General features: G+C 38.5%; 1 protein-coding gene across 5 annotated transcripts in view; it reads left to right on the top strand.

Annotated features, from left to right (window-relative positions):
- Window positions 1–19,313, top strand: part of LOC126376234 (optomotor-blind protein) — a 135,986-nt gene that overhangs the window by 77,049 nt on the left and 39,624 nt on the right. For 3 of the 5 annotated variants that reach the window (XM_050023502.1, XM_050023504.1, XM_050023503.1), the window contains exon 4: window positions 11,878–11,973. The exons of the other annotated variants lie outside the window; for them this stretch is intronic. In XM_050023502.1, the coding sequence (XP_049879459.1) occupies window positions 11,878–11,973 (96 nt within the window). The remainder of the gene's footprint in view (window positions 1–11,877; window positions 11,974–19,313) is intronic. 5 annotated transcript variants of the gene reach the window in all.

Raw genomic sequence — 19,313 nt, 5'->3', positions numbered from 1 at the left:
ACTTTGAGGTCGCAGGTTAGAATCCAGCATAGGCCTAAACCAATGACTGTCGAACTCGTTTTCGAATTCACGTTTGGTTAAATGATTATCACGTGGATATAATCGTGAGGAAACCCAACATACCCGAGAAATGCATTCGGAGGTATATGACCTAACCTGTATTGGGCTGGTTTAATTATTAAAAAGATTAGGTACTGCTATACCTAATAATCGCGTTCCGCAACAATACAACAACATTATTAATAAAATGTAATAATAATAAACACGCTATTAATAATAATAATACCCCAGCAGCCATTACTAGGCGTGACATAATAGCTTAAACCCTTTACACATAATCTTCAAACCATTGTCACAGTACCCCCATTGCTGTCCGAAGTTCCAACAAACTTAAAATTACCGTCCCCTTCAAACCATTTTTGCTTGTACAGCGATGATTTTAAGGTGTGATTTAGGTTTTAATTTGGTTTTTCAACTGTATTTGCTTGTTGTTTTTGCTAGTTTTAGATTCTAGTGGTGCAGATTTGGTAATAGTAATTATTAAAATGCCATTGTGATCTGATGAACCTTACTCCTCTGTTGGACTGGTTGAAAGAGATGGAAACATAGAAAGCGCGAAGCGCTTCGCATACCCATTTAATGCAAACAGATAATTTTGTACCAAAATTTTACACCTACTTAATCATAAGACACGGAAATAAGATAGAAATAAACAATACGATAGGCGGGCTTAGTGTCAAGTAGCAATCTCTTCCAGGCAACAAGTGCGATTCAAGTCTGTGTCCTATGTCAAACAAAGGTGAGCCTTACAAATATGATGATTTTAGTACACACTTTCAATAAAAAATGCGTTCCATCTGCTTACTAAGCAAATACAGCTAGGATACTTCCCAGCTTTATTCCCAAAAAGGTAATGTTCTCATTGTAAAATCTCTTTAATAGTATGGACACTGGCTACTTTTCTTTTTATAATTGTTCTTTCTTGTACTTTGTTCTTTGTCTTTTCTGCCTAAATGTTAAGTAATAGAGCTCTTCTTAACATACATTTTGTGCCTGTTTACTGCGGGAACACGCCATTGATTGCGCTCTATCCAACATGATGGATTATCATTATATCTGATATCCTTCCTTCGTCGAACATTGGATAAAGCTTTGCATCAATCGTAATGTTTGAAATTGACTTAAAAGTAAACATCACAGGCCCTATTATGGCAAAAAATGCGAACGTCTTTACACTGCTAACAAAACGCCGAACACAATGATTCAAAATTCGAACTGAACCATTCGGTGTCATCTACCTATCGATACTTGTGTCAAGTTGCGTAACGCGAAGGGTGACAATGAGATTACCACGCCGCTCTCTGATTGGCTGACGCTAGTGACGTCACACGACGGTCACGCCCAATCGCTACCGCCGGATTAGAATGTCCGGCATTGCGCCCGGATGTACGGAACTCAGAAATTGGCTATAGCCAAACTATAGGACGGGATAAGCCAATAGAATTTGGGGATTTATGAGAAGAAGGTGAGGCGTTTATATTTCGGTTGTAACTAGAACGTAGACAGGAAATGAAAGGATTTAATCATTTTATTACGTTATCGTGACGTCATATAATAGATACGTACAGTCATGAGCAATATAATGTACCCACTTTAGGACTCTGTCGAACTAACATATTTGACATTTAGTGAGACTTACAGTTCAATTTGTCAAAAAAGTTAATGTGACATGGTACCAAAGTGTATACATATTAATGCTCGTGACCGTACGGTAAGGTGCAAAAGTCCAATCAGTTTCTTCAGTAATAAATTAACTGGTTGCACTTAAGACCTCCTGGTTACATATCGTTTCTGTAATAGACCAAAACACCTACAAAAATATAAATTTTATAGATATGACAACTAATGGATCATAATTTCACCACTGTTTACAAATAATTCGCTGGGCTCAGTGACTGCACTTTTGCTCTTTGTACAATCAAACTCTCACATAACTCACGCCCATAATGTTTATCGGAGTGAGTAGTCTCAAGTAAGTGCTAGTTTGCAGCCACTTTTGTAAACGAAGTCCCAATAACGTTCCAATCTAGAGAAACAATCGCATTAGTTACTTGAATACTTATCCAGGATATGAGTGCGAGGTATATACCTACGAAAAAAATATATTTTACCCACTAATTGAAATATACGTCATCATAAAATGTGCCCTATGATAGCCGTGGTAGCCCAGTTGATAGAACGCTTGCCTCACACCTTGAGGTCGCAGGTTCGAATCCAGCACAGGCCTAAACCAATGTTTGTCAAATTTGTTTCGAATTCGTGTTTGGATCATAAATTGTTATCACGTGCTCAGCGGTGAAGGAAAACCCTTCCCGAGAAATGCATTTTCGGAGGCATGTGACCTAACCTGTATTGGGCTGGTTTTCCCTTCGCGGGTTGGAAGGTCAGGGCAGTCGCTTCTGTAAAAGACCGTCCTGTCAAATCGTCAAGTTAGATAAGCGGATCCTGAAAAACGCGATAATGCTAGGGGGATGAGTTAAACGTGAGCTATAAACACCAAACTTTGCTTCTTTTTAATATTAAGTATGTAAAATGGGAGTATAAACACTTCTATATATTTGATTTTACTCTAGCCAGTAACAGTACAGATGTACAGTCATGAGCAATATAATGTACCCACTTTAGGTCTCTGACGCACTTACATATTTGACAGTTAGTTAGACTTAGGTACAGTTCAATTTGTCAAAAAAGTTAATGAGACATGGTACCAAAGTGTATACATATTAATGCTCGTGACCGTACGCCCTGAGACCTTGTCCAGATGACGCGATTTACGCGCGTTGTCATACCACAGAGTACTTAACATCGTACGGATACAGACGCACATCTCCAAGCATGCAGGAATCTATAAAGTAATCAAATTACTCTGTGGTATGAAAACGCGAGTAAATCGCGCCTTCTGAACAAGGGCTTAGTTCATGTTGTGGTAGACGTACCTCTGACTACCCCAATTGGGAAATAGTCTCTAGAGCTTTATAGACGTACCTCTGACGACCCCAATTGGGAAATAGTCTCTAGAGCTTTATATGTTGTTCTAGTCCAGTGTAGAAACGTTTAAATTAAGCGTGTTATGCGTTTTGTGATAAAGCCGTAACCTTTTCTGGCACTAAAGACTCCTCTAACGAACTCGATCCCATTCGAACTCTAAAAGCAGTGATTACATCACTCATTCAATTCCGTACGGGAGTTTAGTCAGTTTCATGTCTGTTAACAATTATACTATCATAAATTGTAAAACAAACGACTTTTCGTTTTAATTATACGCTGTTTGAAGCTAGCGGCAGACGTATGGTCAGGTAGAAAAGTTCTGATATTTGGTCTTTCTGTTATTTTTTTCACCGAGGTCGCAGGTTCGATTTTGGTATCAATTAATTAATTTATTTAATTAATCTTATACAGACCAAAATATTATCATTACAGGCATATCTCCCAATACAATAATATTCAAATGTCAATAGACAACAAAAAAAGTCTAGCTTATGTCTACTTAAGAATAAAAATAACATTCATAGCCATTAACTTAAAATTTAAAGGAAAAGATAAAATAATATAAATAGTTAATATGGTTCAGACCATGATTCTGAGTAGATATCAAGTGGAATTTCTTGTCGGAATATTCATGTTTTTTTTTGTATGTTATTTTTAATTATTTTCAGTTCCATACTTTTGCCACGGGTAATTCCACTTGATATCAACTCAGAATCACTGTCTGAATCATTCCTCAAAGTTTTCGTTACAATGTCACTAACACCTTGTATAGTCGTGAACTTATGCTTTATGCTGCTTAAAAAAATTCTTATCACCTTTCTCTGAAACAGTCCAAATCGGTGAAAATAACAAGAGTCTAAGAAAAACAACGCAATCCAGCACAAATATATCACATAGCAAAAACCCAGCTATGTTTCTGACCATACCTCCGTCTTAAGGTCCTGTATACTGTAATTGGCCCATGGCGCCGTCGACGTTTCTCCTCTTTTTTTAACCGCTGATCTTACCTTTTTGTTCTCAAGCTTGTTGGTTTTGGAAATTAGCATGTCTTATTAGCATATCTTCTCATACAAGATCGGTTTAACAGCTGTTGACGGCTCGATGAGTTTAAGCCCGCTGTTGACAATATTAATAACATATGCACGTAGCCTAATAGATGTCTCACCTCTGCCACCAAGCCACTGCGGGTTGGTGGAAGTGTTTGACCAACAGCTTAACGTGCCAAAGCACTTAATCGTCTTATAGTTTCTGAATCAGCTGGTGCACCCTGCAATGTCCACAAAGCACTGTCCCACAAAGTGATTTCGACAATGTCCCCTTCGGGAATCTAACCCCGACCTCCAGATCGGGAGCCCAACGCTCTAACCAAGGAGCCTGTGTTATTTAATAATAACACAATAAATTTTGCATCCCTTTATAATTAAAGGGATGCAAAATTTGGGACACTTCCCACGCTAAAGAGAAGAAGAATAGAAGTGGGATAAGAAAAAGAGAACTTTGATTTGATGATTGGTTTGATTATACTTCAATTACAGATTCTGTTTATAAAAATCTAAAAGTTTAAACACCAAATAACTTCTAATAACATCTAGAAACTTATAAATAAACTATAAGACTTAATAGCTGTAACTTGTGAAATTTTTAAACCAACAATAATAGTAAAAATAGTAAGTAATTGTTAAATTCTCAATGAGCGCAACTAAAAGCTCGTCAAAACCGTTGCGGAGATATAAATCAACGAACAAGCAGACTGGCTCGATAAAATATGCGTCTGAGTCCGAAATGGTAATATTGTTAACTGGGAGTAAAATACACGGGAAAGCAAAAGGAGAATTATGCATCATCTCGGGAATTTCTCAATAAGCAGTGCGCGTGGGGCCGCGCGGCGACGCGGGCGCCGCCCCGTGGCGCCTCTATCGATTATCGTGCGTCTCGCTTGCGCGCGCGCCGTCTCCCTCCGCGCCCGGGTGGCGCGCGCGACTACACTCCAGCCTCGTTTATTTAAATACAGACCTCGCAGCCCATATCATTAATCTATTACTCGGGTCGTAACGTGCGCTCGTGTAAGTGAGCCGATCCTCGTTTTTTCACTCGGTGAAAGGTAACGACGAGAAATATATTCGGTTTTATGGCCCTTAATTAGCGTTGATCTTCCGCTCTGTCGGCGTCTCCGCGTACCCATATACGTCGCGGTACACTTTATTGGCCAATATCTCCGGCCCGGATCGTAGATTCGCTGGATGTCACGGAGACTGGCGTCTATAAAAACGTTGCGACGTTACAAAATAGCTTCGCGAGCGGGCGCGGGTGACGTCTCCGGGGTCAGTGAGAACATGCCTTATTAAGAATATGCAGTTCGAGTTTTATGGAAGCTGGTGGCGCCGCTCGCGCCGGACCCCTTCCCATTCGCTGGCTGGCTGCTAATTACAGGCTACGCCGGCTGATTGGGTTCTTGACGTGTTATTTTGTATCGGCTAGTAGAAGTCGGAACAATCTGGACAATGGGTGGCTGGCGAAGTAGGTGGCTCGGGAGGAAATTACGGAATTTATCATGAAGAGAGCAGGCTTTGCCAGTGAGCATTAACTCGAGGCGTGCGACCGGCAATTTCCCATAAATGCCGCTCACCAAGTTGTAAATTAAATTCTGATGTCGTAGAATTAAGTTGTAAAACATCTCGGAGGGCCGAGGGAGTGGGATAGAGCCCTGTGGTTTTAGATCATTTTCTCGTGGTGCAATCTGAAAATTTGAAACAATACGGTTGTATTAGAAAACCACAACCCAAATAGAGGTCTATACTTACTGCTGTTATCACAGGACTTGTCTTAACGCAAGTTTTTGATGAGGAATTTAGAAGAAATTTGAAGCTTATAACTTCAAATTACAAGAGATATAAGAGCTATATTTAATAGCAATCCACAATACTCGTAACACAGCATGCAAGGATGTTCTCCAAACGATTTTCACGAGACGTCACTAGTCACACACTAACATATGTATTTATTTATTTTAAAAAGTACAACCACATTACATAATATATATTATAACATTATTTATACAATGGTTGGAATGGTTTTATGGTTTTTACCAGCGTACGTATATGTAACGATTGATGAATGTGGAGGAAGCAAGAGAAGTGTGTCAGGATCGAAGCAAATGGAATTCCATAGTCTCTGTTTACCCCGGTGGGAAATAGGAGTGACTTTATGTACCTATATATCGTATATGTGTGTATGTATAAATACGATAGGTAACGGTATTTTAACAAATATATATCGGACAATCAGGTGATCAGCCTGTAATGTCCTAACCAAACTGGAGATCACAAAGTGATTTTTGTCACATGTCCCCACCGGGATTCGAACCTGGGACCTCCGGATCGTGAGCCTAATGCTCTAACCACTAGACCACCGAGGCTGTCGCGTAGGCAATTGGTCGGGCGACGATATATATTAAACTGACATTGGTGCTAATTCCTATAAACACCATCTAATTTTATTTTAAGTTATATCTGTCATTTTCTTATCCGTATAAAAGGAAAGCGACGGGTAATCAACACGCATAACATTTATGGAACACACGTCATTTTAAGAACAAATCTAAAACAACCGTCTAAAAAATTTTGCATTGGCCAATAACCCGACAGAATTATGTTGACAGCACACGTCAAACGATTTGCATACCAGCGAGATACGTTTTAATTCGCCCGGGTTATTCATTAATTTACCCATTCTTCCTCTCCTTTTCGGCGGATAAGAAAATGACAGGTACAACTTATAGTAAAATTAGATGTCTACAGAAATCGGGGCCATTATGTCAACGCTATGGGCAGTGTTCTGTCTATATCTGTGTCCAGTCATGAGCAATATAATGTACCCACTTTAGGACTCTGTCGCACTAATATATTTGACATTTAGTGAGACTTACAGTTCAATTTGTCAAAAAAGTTAATGTGACATGGTACCAAAGTGTATACATATTAATGCTCTTTAACGTCCACACCCCAAATATTTGAATCAATAATGATATCATACGTTTATTTACAAGTGTATTATAACTGACAGCAGTATTATGTTAGATAAGTATCGATCACGATGTAATTTCACACTATAATTCTATAACTGAGCACTTCCATCCGCCGCGCAGGGTAGTTAGATTTACAGATAACGCATTCTAATAAATAGAAAATCCACCATATTACAAAATGAAGACTAAACATAAACTAGGTTTAAAATAAAATGTCCGCGCCGCGAAAGAAATCGACGGATATTAATTATACTTGACAAGTCATATTAGGCTAGTTTCCAACTAGTCAAATCAGTTACTTTTTACTAAATGTCAAAACACGAAATTACAATGGAATTTGTATGAAAAAGCACACTGTGACGTCATAGAGAAACGTGATAAAATGTCGGGACTTATTATTACGTTTTTCTTGATTAAAATTCATAAATAAGAAATAGTAAAAAAAATATGTTTTTCGTTACTTTTACATCTGTCTTTATTTCAACATCATCAATTTAAAAGCTACGCTCTTGTCGGTGTAGCATTTAAAATACTCTCCATGCTACTTTTTTACTTTTACTTTTTCTTTTTTTTTTAATAAGGTGGTTAGTATCTTAGGAACCCCATATTAAGCCAAATACCGTATCATTTTCACAAAAATAAAACATAAATTTCGGAATAATGTCTTACAAGTTATAACATCTACATCATCTATCTCTACAATGACTTCTAATAAAAAAAACACAAAAATAATATCGGTACACTTATAGTCTTAGTCGTTACTTGAGTCATGTCAGGGGCCTTTGGCGGCTGATCCTGACACCAGGGTTGATGAAGTCGGTCATTCATGTCGAGAAGAAGAAAATACGTACAAACTAAATAATAATACTAAGAATAAATCAATAAACAAACATACCTAAAGGAGTGAGTAGAATCGCAAGTAATCAGACGACAACTTGCAGCCACTTTTGATACGAACTTTGCCAATAAAAAAATAAAAGAACCTTCTTCCAATAATGATAACTTAACCAACTAACAAGCACAATTAAATATCTCAAAAATCTCAACTCAATCCTCTCACATTAAAAATTAAAACATTTCCGATCTCCACGCGAAACTCGCAAAAAACGCACAAAAAAACAAGTTGAATAATAAATCATAAGTAGTAAGCCAGAAAAATGCCTGGAACCGTTCGCCTGGGCGTTATTAAAGTAATTTAGCACTCTCTGTATTTTGCCTGCTCTGTGCTATGTTTGTTTTGCAGGCGAGAAGTTGCCCAACCTATTATTACTCTCTTGTTATACTTTTTACTGGGCAGAAGTGGCCAACACTTGGATTCTCTGACGAGTTTTTCTTTTAAGCTTTACCTGGTGTAATTAAGAGTAACGTTTGCAGTTTGTGTTAGGGGTTTTTGGAATTAACTTGTGTTATGGACCAAGGTTTTTGCGGACGTAGGAAGGAAGATAAAAACGACTTATTTAACCTACTTTAAAAAATGATTTTTGACAATTTGGCTTTAATTAAAGGATGAGGCATTAGACGCTATGGATAAATCTCGTCCATTTCCCATTGGGATAAGCAGGGACTACGGAATTCCACTTTTACAGAGTAGCCCACCTTTTGTACCTTTTTTATTGTAATACCAACCTCATCAACCCTGGTGTCAGGGTTATTATTGAGCCGCCAACAGACCCTGACATGACTCATGTAACGACTACATACTTACATCAGTAAGTAGTAACCGGGATCAACGGCTAAACGTGCCTTCCGAAACACGGATCATCTTACTTTTGGACAATGAGGTGATCAGCCTGTAATTTCCTAACCAAACTAGGGATCACGAAGTGATTGTTGTGACATGTCCCCACCGGGATTCGAACCCGGTACCTACGGATCGTGAGCCCAATGCTCAACCACTGGAACATGGAGGCCGTTAATTTTACTAATATGTGTACAATAAACAGGTTAATAATAGGCAAAACCGAATCAATTTATAAATCGATCCAACAGTTAACGACACCTGCCTCCAACATTAACTGGGACCGCGCCGGAGGCAACAGCACACAACGTTCGTAAAACGTGTTATTATTAATAATAATCTTACTCATTCACCAGCCCTGGATTCGGGCCTGGCGTTCTTAGAACAGACCCCAGACCCTCCGCGGTGTAAAGCTCAATACACATAGAGATGGTGGCGGAAGCGTTCCGGTAGCGGAAAGCTGGATTTCTATGTGAACCAAGACAAAAAAGATAGTTAAAGAACCATCCCGCAACCAGGGTTAAAACGGTCACATCGCAGCTATTCATCTAAAAAAGCAATATTGCAATTTGACATTTGTGCATATAAAAGTGCTCAATGCAAACAAATGTAAACTAAACAAAAGTACGTAGTCGTGATGACGATGTGGTCATTCTAACCCTCACCATTATTATTCTGATCAAAATAAAGAGAAGCAATATAGGTAGCAACATAATTCTTATGTATAGAATGTAAACTAAATATCTTCTTCTTCGTCGTTCCTTCACTGCTGAGGATCGCGACCACAGGCTATGGTTTTCCACTCGGTACGGCTATATGCTGCCGCCCACCGTCTTCTTCAGTACGTCAGACCACCTCGTAGGCGCCCTTCCTCGCGCACGTTTGCCATCCATTTGCCCAGCGATGATCTGCTTCTCCAGACTGTGCTTCGGAGACCGCATAACACGTCCGAAGTAGCTTAGGGCACGATTCCGGCATATTGAGGAGAGCCGCGTCGTGATCTTGAGCTCTCTAAATCTAAATATCAATTAACAATTATATTAACGGCCTCTGTGGTCCAGTGGTTGAGCGTTGGACTCACGATCCGGAGGCCCCGGGTTCGAATCCCGGTGGGGACATATCACAAAAATCACTTTGTGATCCCTAGTTTGGTTAGGACATTACAGGCTGATCACCTGATTATCCGAAAGTAAGATGATCCGTGCTTCGGAAGGCACGTTAAGCCGTTGCTCCCGGTTACTACTTACTGGTGTAAGTAAGTAGTCGTTACATGAGTCATGTCAGGGGCCTTTGGCGGCTCAATAGTAACCCTGACACCAGGGTTGATGAGGTTGGTACGTCACCTCACAACCCACACGATAAGAAGAAGAAGAATTAACAATTATTTTTATATATGCTTCGACCATTATATTGTAATGAGAAAATAGGTAATTATCACGTTAAACAACGCCATCTATATTGTTTTTGGTGAACGTAGCCTGAAAAGTCCCTCATCACGAAGCCATGATGATGTGCCTGAGAGGAGCTCGGTGGCGCAGCGGTTAACGCGCTCGGTCTGCGATTGTTGAAGTTAAGCAACTTTCGCAAAGGCCGGTCATAGGATGGGTGACCACAAAAAAAAAGTTTTCATCTCGAGCTCCTCCGTGCTTCGAAAGGCACGTTAAGCCGTTGGTCCCGGCTGCATTAGCAGTCGTAAATAACCACCAATCCGCACTGGGCCCGCGTGCTGGTCTAAGGCCCGATCTCCCTATCCATCCATAGGAAAAGCCCGTGCCCCAGCAGTGGGGACGTTAATGGGCTGGTGATGATGATGATGTACCCTAAAGAAGTCACATAATCACAGTGCTTAAACATGTATTTTAGATTGTTATGATTTGTTTCATTCTTGTAATAATTCACACAACGAAAATCGATGCGAACTTTTTTTAAAACGGTGCCCAATGCCTAGTAAGCAACATTTGATGTTCATACTTAATTATTATGATATCATAACAATTATGATATATAAAAACTGAACTATTATTATGAATATTATGAAAAATATTATAAATATTATTATGAAAACTGAACTTAAAGTTGCGTACCGCAAGAGAGTCTTTGCTTTACATTATTATCATGATGAAATAACTTATTTATTAATAAAATAATAGTGATAATTATTACTATTATATTATAGGCCTATTTCGAAGCATACTGAATACAAAATAGTAGATAACGTGCCCTGTAGTGAGCTACATTTCCTTCAAGGTGACATAACTAATTTATTAATAAAATAATAGTGATAATTATTACTATTATATTTTTATGCTAGTCTGTTTCGAAGCATACTAAGTACAAGGGGGTAGACAATGTGCCTTGCAGAAAGCTACACTTTACATTATTTTATAATTACATGAAAAACACAACATAATTTGATTATTAATAAATATATTAATAAAATAATAGTGATGATACATAACATAACATAAATAGCCTATATACGTCCCACTGCTGGGCACAGGCCTCCCCTCAATCAACCGGAGGGGGTATGGAGCATACTCCACCACGCTGCTCCACTGCGGGTTGGTGGAGGTGTTTTTACGGCTAATAGCCGGCACCAACGGCTTAACGTGCCCTCCGAAGCACGGAATCATCTTACTTTTTCGGACAATCAGGTGATTCAAGCCTGAAAAGTCCTTACCAAACAAAGGACAGTCTCACAAAGTGATTTCGACAATGTCCCCATCGGGAATCGAACCCGGACCTCCAGATCGTGAGCCTAACGCTCTAACCACTAGACCACGGAGGCTGTTATAGTGATGATATTCCTATTATATTTTGTACATTATTAAGGCGTATGCTAGTCTGTTTCGAAGCATACTAAGTACAAGGGGGTAGACAATGTGCCTTGCAGAAAGCTACACTTTACATTATTTTATAATTACTTGAAAAACACAACATAATTTGATTATTAATAAATATATTAATAAAATAATAGTGATGATATTCCTATTATATTTTGTACATTATTAAGGCGTATGCTGGCCTGTTTCGTAGCATACTAAAGTTATTTTTCTCTCCTTCCTAGGAGCTCATCTATAACCAAAGCCAACGGATGTTGTCAAAGTTGCTGTGGCCGAATCCTGCACCTAGTGCACCCAGAGATACACACTCAGACCATTTGGTTAGTAGAACTTTCATTTTATTACCTTTCAAACATATTTTTGTGTACTTATTGAGGTTACGGGATTAGTTTCAGATAGTTATCGACTTGGTGAATGCACAGCCGTGCGCTCTGATATATTTTTGTTATGGATTTACTGGCTAATTCTTATTTAACACAAAATATTAATTATGGTATTGACAGCGACTCCCCGAACGGCGATTTCCGCTACGGCGACTCTTTACGGCGAGTGGCTTGACGTCGTTTCTGTCATTTGCGTGTACAGGGGGGTTAAAATGGCCACATCGAAGCAATTCATCTAAGAAAGCAATATTGCAATTTGAAATTTACGCATATAAAAGTAAGTGCGCAATGCAAACAAAAGTCAAATTGCAATATTGCTTTCTTAGATGAATTGCTTCGATGTGGCCATTTTAACCCCCCCAGTTCAAAATACGATATTGTATTTACATTCTGTAATAGTAATGTTTAAATAAGGTTTTAAAAAGTGCCTTGATTGTTATTAATTTCATTTAAATACTTACGTCACTAATTGATATTTATGTAGATTTTATTATTAATACAGATTCAATATAGAGCTTCAATTACTTAGAATTAGTTATAATAAATGAGAAAAAAATAATTTTAAAAAGTTCATGAATCGTAAATAAATAGATTCTTGAAAACAAATTCCTAATTCGAAATAACAATTCCATAATTCAAATTCAAATACACTTTAAAATAAAATACTTAACCGTTTCTAAATTCGAAATCCAAAAGCGTTCAGCGGAAAATCTCCCAAATTACTTCCTAAAACATTAGAAGAGGAAATTAAAAAATAACATAGAAAACCGTCAAAACATCGTTATTCGGTGACGCCCTCGACCCACGTTAAAGAGTACAACTTTTTCAAACACCAAAAAAATTGATGACCCAAATCATAAAAACAGCTGGTAATGATTCTATTATTTATGATCGAACCCACTCTATTATAGTTTTTTTTTTAATTTTCTGGCTACGTTTCTAAACGATATATTACTGAAGCATGTTATTTTCTGTTTTGTGGATAACGATGTAGATACTTTGTTGGTTTTTCCTCCGGCGTTTTAACGGCCTCACAATCCGGAGGTACCGGGTTCGAATCCCGGTGGGGACATGCCACGATAATTACTTTGTGATCTCTAGTTTACTTAGGACATTACAGGCTGATCACCTGATTGTCCGAAGTAAGATGACCCGTGCTTCGGAAGGCACGTTAAGCCATCGGTTCCAGTTACTACTTACTAATGTAAGTAAGTAGTCGATACATGAGCCATGTCAGGGGCCTTTGGCAGCTCAATAGTAAACCTGACAGCGTTGATGAGGTTGGTAATCCACCTCACACACAACCCACACCAAATTTTTGTTTTTTTTAATTATTTTCAGTTCCATACTTTTGCGACGGAAAATTCCACTTGATATCAACTCAGAATCATGGTCTGAAGCTTCCTTAAAAGTTTTCGTTGCGATGTCACTAACACCCTGTATATAAGAATTTTGACAGTAATTAAAGCTCGATGGCGCAGCGGTTAACGCGCTCGGTCTGCGATTGTTGAAGTTAAGCAACTTTCGCAAAGGCCGGTCATAGGATGGGTGACCACAAAAAAAAACAGTTTTCATCTCGAGCTCTTCCGTGCTTCGGAAAGCACGTTAAGCCGTTGGTCCCGGCTGCATTAGCAGTCGTTAATAACCACCAATCCGCACTGGGCCCGCGTGGTGGTTTAAGGCTCGATCTCCCTATCCATCCATAGGGAAGGCTCGTGCCCCGGCAGTGGGGACGTTAATGGGCTGATGATGATGATGTAGTATGCCAATTTTAACCTCTTCACGCATAACAAGAAACACAATCCCATTTGACCTTACAGGTTTCAACCAGTCCCATAATTCTTTAAGTAGAATTGTACAAAAAACGCTAATAAGTACTTGTCACATTAATATGGGTAATTGTTGGTAAATAAGTGTTAATTTACCCACAGCGGGAGTCGGAATGTGTTAACCATAAAAGTGCAGACTAGATAGGGTGAATACTTATTAGGTAGTACTAGGTAACTAGTATTAGTGCTACGAACAAATTGTCTTCTAGGACATATGGTGAATCGTTGGAATGGCAGTTAGTTAACTTGAAAAAATAATACAAATAAAAAATACTTTGTACGCTAGAAACTATACTGCATTCTTCTCTTCTTCTATCGTGTGGGTTGCGTGGTGGATTACCAACCACATCAACCCTGGTGTCAGAGTTATTATTGAGCCGACATGGCTCATGTAACGACTACATATTTACATCAGTAAGCAGTAACCAGGACCAACGGTTTAACGTGCCTTCCGAAGCACGGATCATCTTACTTTCGGACAATCATGTGATAATGCATTTATTTTTATTAGTATTATTGTTGTAATTGAAAACGGTCAAAATCGCTGGATGTTTCAAAGAAAGGACAGGAGCCCTAGCCAAGGTAATAAAAATGTATCAGACTGACATAAGGTCATAAGGTGACATGGCCTTTAGACGTACCACTGCTGGGCATAGGGCTCCCCTCAATCAACCGGAGGGGGTATGGAGCATAGTCCACTACGCTGCTCCACTGCGGGTTGGTGGAGGTATTTGGGCTAGTAGCCTAGGACCAACGGCTTAGCGTGTGTGGCTTAGTGTGTATGTCACTCCCATACATTTTTATCACTGTCACTGTCGATTGACAATCGTTTGCAACTCGGCTAGGGCTCCTGTTCTTTATTTGAAACATCCACCGATTTTGGCCGTTTTCAATGAGACAAACAAGCCACGCGCGCTCCACCGCGTGGACTGCGACTATTTAAGACTAAAGTAAAATCCAGAGGGGGTGAGGTAAATTTACCTACGAATTAGTGGGGGGCGTAGAACTACCGGACTATAATCCGTAGTTTTATGCTTTATTCTATTACCTAGGTCAACTTATTAATCTAACTTACATTACATCAGGAAATATACTGATAAATATCTCAATCTTCAGTAATAAATAATTGATCATGCATTACTCAAATATGGCCGGCCATCTTACCTTATACCAATGCGAATAAAGAAAATAATGTACTTATAAAATTCTATAAATCTACCTTTAAAAGATTAATAGCTTTATAAAATACATCTGTTGAAGTTTCATACCATAATTGTTGAGTTTTTTATAACATTTATTGCCGTTAATGAAATTATGGTTTGTATTAAATCCTGTTTGTCGTGGCAGAAGTTTTATCATAATAATAAATGTCGGCGTGTCGAAGTGTTTATTGATAATGTCTATAGACGACCTCCGTGGTCCAGTGGTTGAGCGTTGGGCTCACGATCCGGAGGTCCCGGGTTCGAATCCCGGTGGGGACATATCACAAAAATCACTTTGTGATCCCTAGTTTGGTTAGGACATTACAGGCTGATCACCTGATTGTCCAAAAAGTAAGATGATCCGTGCTTCGGAAGGCACGTTAAGCCGTTGGTCCCGGTTACTACTTAATGATGTAAGTAAGTAGTCGTTACATGAGCCATGTCAGGGGTCTTTGGCGGCTCAATAATAACCCTGACACCAGGGTTGATGAGGTTGGTAATGTACCTCTCAATCCACACGATAGAAGAAGATTGTCTATACACTTGCAGTTGTATTTGGTGGTAATAAAACTTATTGCTAAACAGCAGTAAGGCCGCCTATTGTATCTCTTCTGTCTCTTATATACAGGGTGATAGTGACATCGTAACGAAAACTTTGAGAGATGATTGATACCGTGATTCTGAGTTGATATAAAGTGGAATTTTACGTCGCAAAATTATGGAACTAAAAAAGCTAAAATTTTTATGAATCTTGGTCTGAATCATCCCCCTCAGTATTTGTTACGGTGTCACTAACACCCATACGCACTTGTATGGCTACCTGTACGTACTTGTACGGGGCGCAAGTGACATCGTCACCAATACTCAGGGGGATGATTCAGACCATGTTTCTGAGTTAATATCTTGTTCAGTTGAGTTCAGTCGGAAAATGCGACGCACTGTTTGTCCTACTTGCTATGTACATACTTGTGAAACAAATTGTTTTGAATTCATAAAAGATAGACAAATTACACTTGACAGTTTAGGCGTCTAAAAATACCACATTGAAGCAATTCATCTAAAAAAGCAATATGGCAAGTTGACATTTACGCATATAAAAGTATCTAAATGCGCAATGCTATCAAATGTCAAATAGTAATATTGCTTTTTGAATGAATTGCTTCGATGTGCTCTTTTTAAGCCCTCTGGTCACTTTAACGCCAGTGCCATAATTGATAGGACATTAAAAAAATAATAACAATACTATGTTTATGTATAATCCTTTTCCCAAACTCCACTGAATTCTGGCGAATGGCATAAACGTCCAAATTCTCCAAAAACGTGCCTTTTAACATATTCCAAGGCCTTCATAAACAGTATAATGTTGTTTAACATTTTTTGCCGGGCTCCAACAAGGCCCCGAGGCGCCAGTGATCATCACCCAAAGGTGTCTGTATCCTAATTATATAGTACAACACCTCAAATTCAAATATTTGTTAAAGACACCTGCCATACAAATTTACACCTACCCACATTCGGAACAAAGCCAGTTTTGACCAGAAATTTGACCATTTTTTTAACATCCATCATCAGAAAACGAGGATCGAAAAATTGGCGTAAAAACGGACTTAATTACAATATGATTAGGGTTCTCCTGACAGGAGTTGGGTAGTGTTCTACTGTGGGCGAGTAGCGGGTGGAGATACTCTATTCAAACTCAAAACTATCTTTATTCAGTGGGTGACATATCAGAAATCAGAATCATTTATTCAACTTCATTATCATTGATAAACTTGTTGAAAGTCAAATGTAACATTTTGAATTTACGTCTGAGGAGAAGAAATGTCAAGAAACTGCAACAGCAACACATCTTTTAAATCAATGAGTGTATAGGGTTTTACTTAGTTTAATTATGTCTTAACTAACTGCTATAATGTGCATTGCTGTAAGTGATCCGTTAAATATATAAATAAATAAAAAATCAAATCAAATATTCGCTATTGCACATATTTTAAAACATACGCAAGATAGATTGGGTAGTGTACTGTGTCAAAAATAAATTATGAAATTCTGATTACTAAATAAAGACAGATCTGAAGGTGTCAAAAAACGTTTTCTTTTTTCTATTTAACTTATTAATTATTTATGAATTTTAATAAACAAAATATAATAATAAGTGTGACATTTTGTCACGTTTTTCTATGACGTCACAGGTTGCTTTTTCATACAAATTCCATAGTAATTTTGTGTAACTGATTTGACTAGTTGGAAGCTAGCCTATTGGCGGCCATATTGCTCGGCAGTTATAAGTCTCATATGCGGAAAGGTTCGCCGCTCACCGCTACATCGCCGTCTCTCGACCACACACCAGAAGTTGTAGTTAATTAAAAGTAATAAATAGTTATATTGTCGTTAGACAGCTGCAGGTAATAGAGGCAACTTCCCGTATGTTTGTTTTCCGAAATTTATTTTGACATGTGTTCTGAACATCAGTTTAATTGTACAGCCCACTTTTTCTGTTATTTTTGTGTAATAATCCGTTGTTCGAGGTTGCCAATGCGTTATTTTGGCCAATTATATTTTTAATGCGCTTCGGAGGTATGTGACCTGACCAGTAATTGGGCTGATTTTCCTTTCGTGTTGGAAGGTCAGACAGTTAATCGCTTCTGTAATAGACCAGACCTGTCAAATCATCAGGTTAGTAAATCGGAATCCATGAAAACGAGATAATCCAGCACAGGCCTAACCAATGATTGACGAAAACAATTTAGAATTCATGTTTGGATCATAAATGATTATCACGTGCTCAGCGGTGAAGGAAATACGTGACGAGTTAGGTAATTGAATTCACTGTTTATTTATTTTAACTTTTTTAAGTGCAGTTTACACTAACATGGTTGACTCTACCGGACGTAATATACGATCCCGACGACCCGATTACTCTAGCCATAGAGGCAGCCAATCAGCTCGCGACACCAAACACTTCAGGACCCCGATACCGACCCCGCCGGCGTGGTCGACGATTTTCCTCAATCAGCGCTTATAGCTATCGACCCACTAGGGTTGATTAATTCTTTCAAATATTTTTCCTCTCAGACGACGCCCTGAGCCGAGGTTCGCGCCCAACTGGGCACCCTCAGGCCTGTTGTCTTAAACGTTGTACCGGGTGAGAGCCTTCAGCGCTCCCCATTTGTCCGGCCAAGTAGTTAATGCCATCTGCGGCAAATAAACAATAAGTCACGTCAAAAAAAAGTTGACCGTTATAGATGGCGATACGGCTCACCATATCACATTGATCTAATAGAAAACTCGGTGAGGTGTCAGTACTTAGTTCATAAGTTTATACATGTAGGTAGCTATGCCAAATATAAATTTAAAATCAATTTCGTATTCAGTGCTTTAACAGATTCAAACCTAGTAAAAACAACCAAAACATCGATATCACCATTTGTTATACCAACTTCGCGTTTCCTTTATCTTAAAAGATCATGTTTTACCCGAACGCGTAGAAGGAGGGTTATATTTTTTTTTCCAAGACTTGCTTTAAACCTTCAGTAAGCTCATCAATCAGACAGGCAAACCAGCCAATCAATTACTTACCCCCTGACATACAGGGTGCTAGTGACACCGTAACGAAAACTTTATGGAAAACCATGGTTCTGAGTTGATATCAAATAGAATTTCCTGTCTGAAAATTCATGAAAATTGAAGTTTTTTTTAATTATTTTCCGTCCCATAAAGTGCATTTCTTCGAGGAAAAGACGTCATAAATCGTCTGAAACAGACTTATAAGGCCTATGATGATGATGATGATTGTGCTTTAAGTTGCTTAACAAAAAAAAATACATTCCGCAATGTAAATCGAACAACGCAAATACTCGAAAATTTAATTAAACATTCGTATTAGTACGTTGTCTTGTCAGGGACCAATGGCGGCTCAATAATAACCCTGACACCAGGGTTGATGTGGTTGGTAATCTACCTCACAACCCACACGATAGAAGCAGAAGATTAAACATTTCCGACAAGATTTTACGTACCATCTTTTTTGATATAATCAATAATAATAATAAAAACACTTTATTGCACAAAAATTCACAAAACATTGGCCCCGATTCCTGCAGACACCGCCTAATTTTATTTTAGGTTATATCCGTCATTTTCGTATCCGTCGAAAAAGAAAGGGACGGATGATTCACAGCTCTTAATTTTAGGAAGAATGAGTAAATTAATGTGTCGGGTTATTGACTGACGTAAAATTTTTAGA

This window comes from Pectinophora gossypiella, chromosome 20 (assembly GCF_024362695.1).
Source record: "Pectinophora gossypiella chromosome 20, ilPecGoss1.1, whole genome shotgun sequence".
NCBI lineage: Eukaryota > Metazoa > Arthropoda > Insecta > Lepidoptera > Gelechiidae > Pectinophora > Pectinophora gossypiella.
The sequence above is the reverse complement of the archived record's forward strand: the minus strand, read 5'-3'. Positions and strand labels throughout refer to the sequence as shown.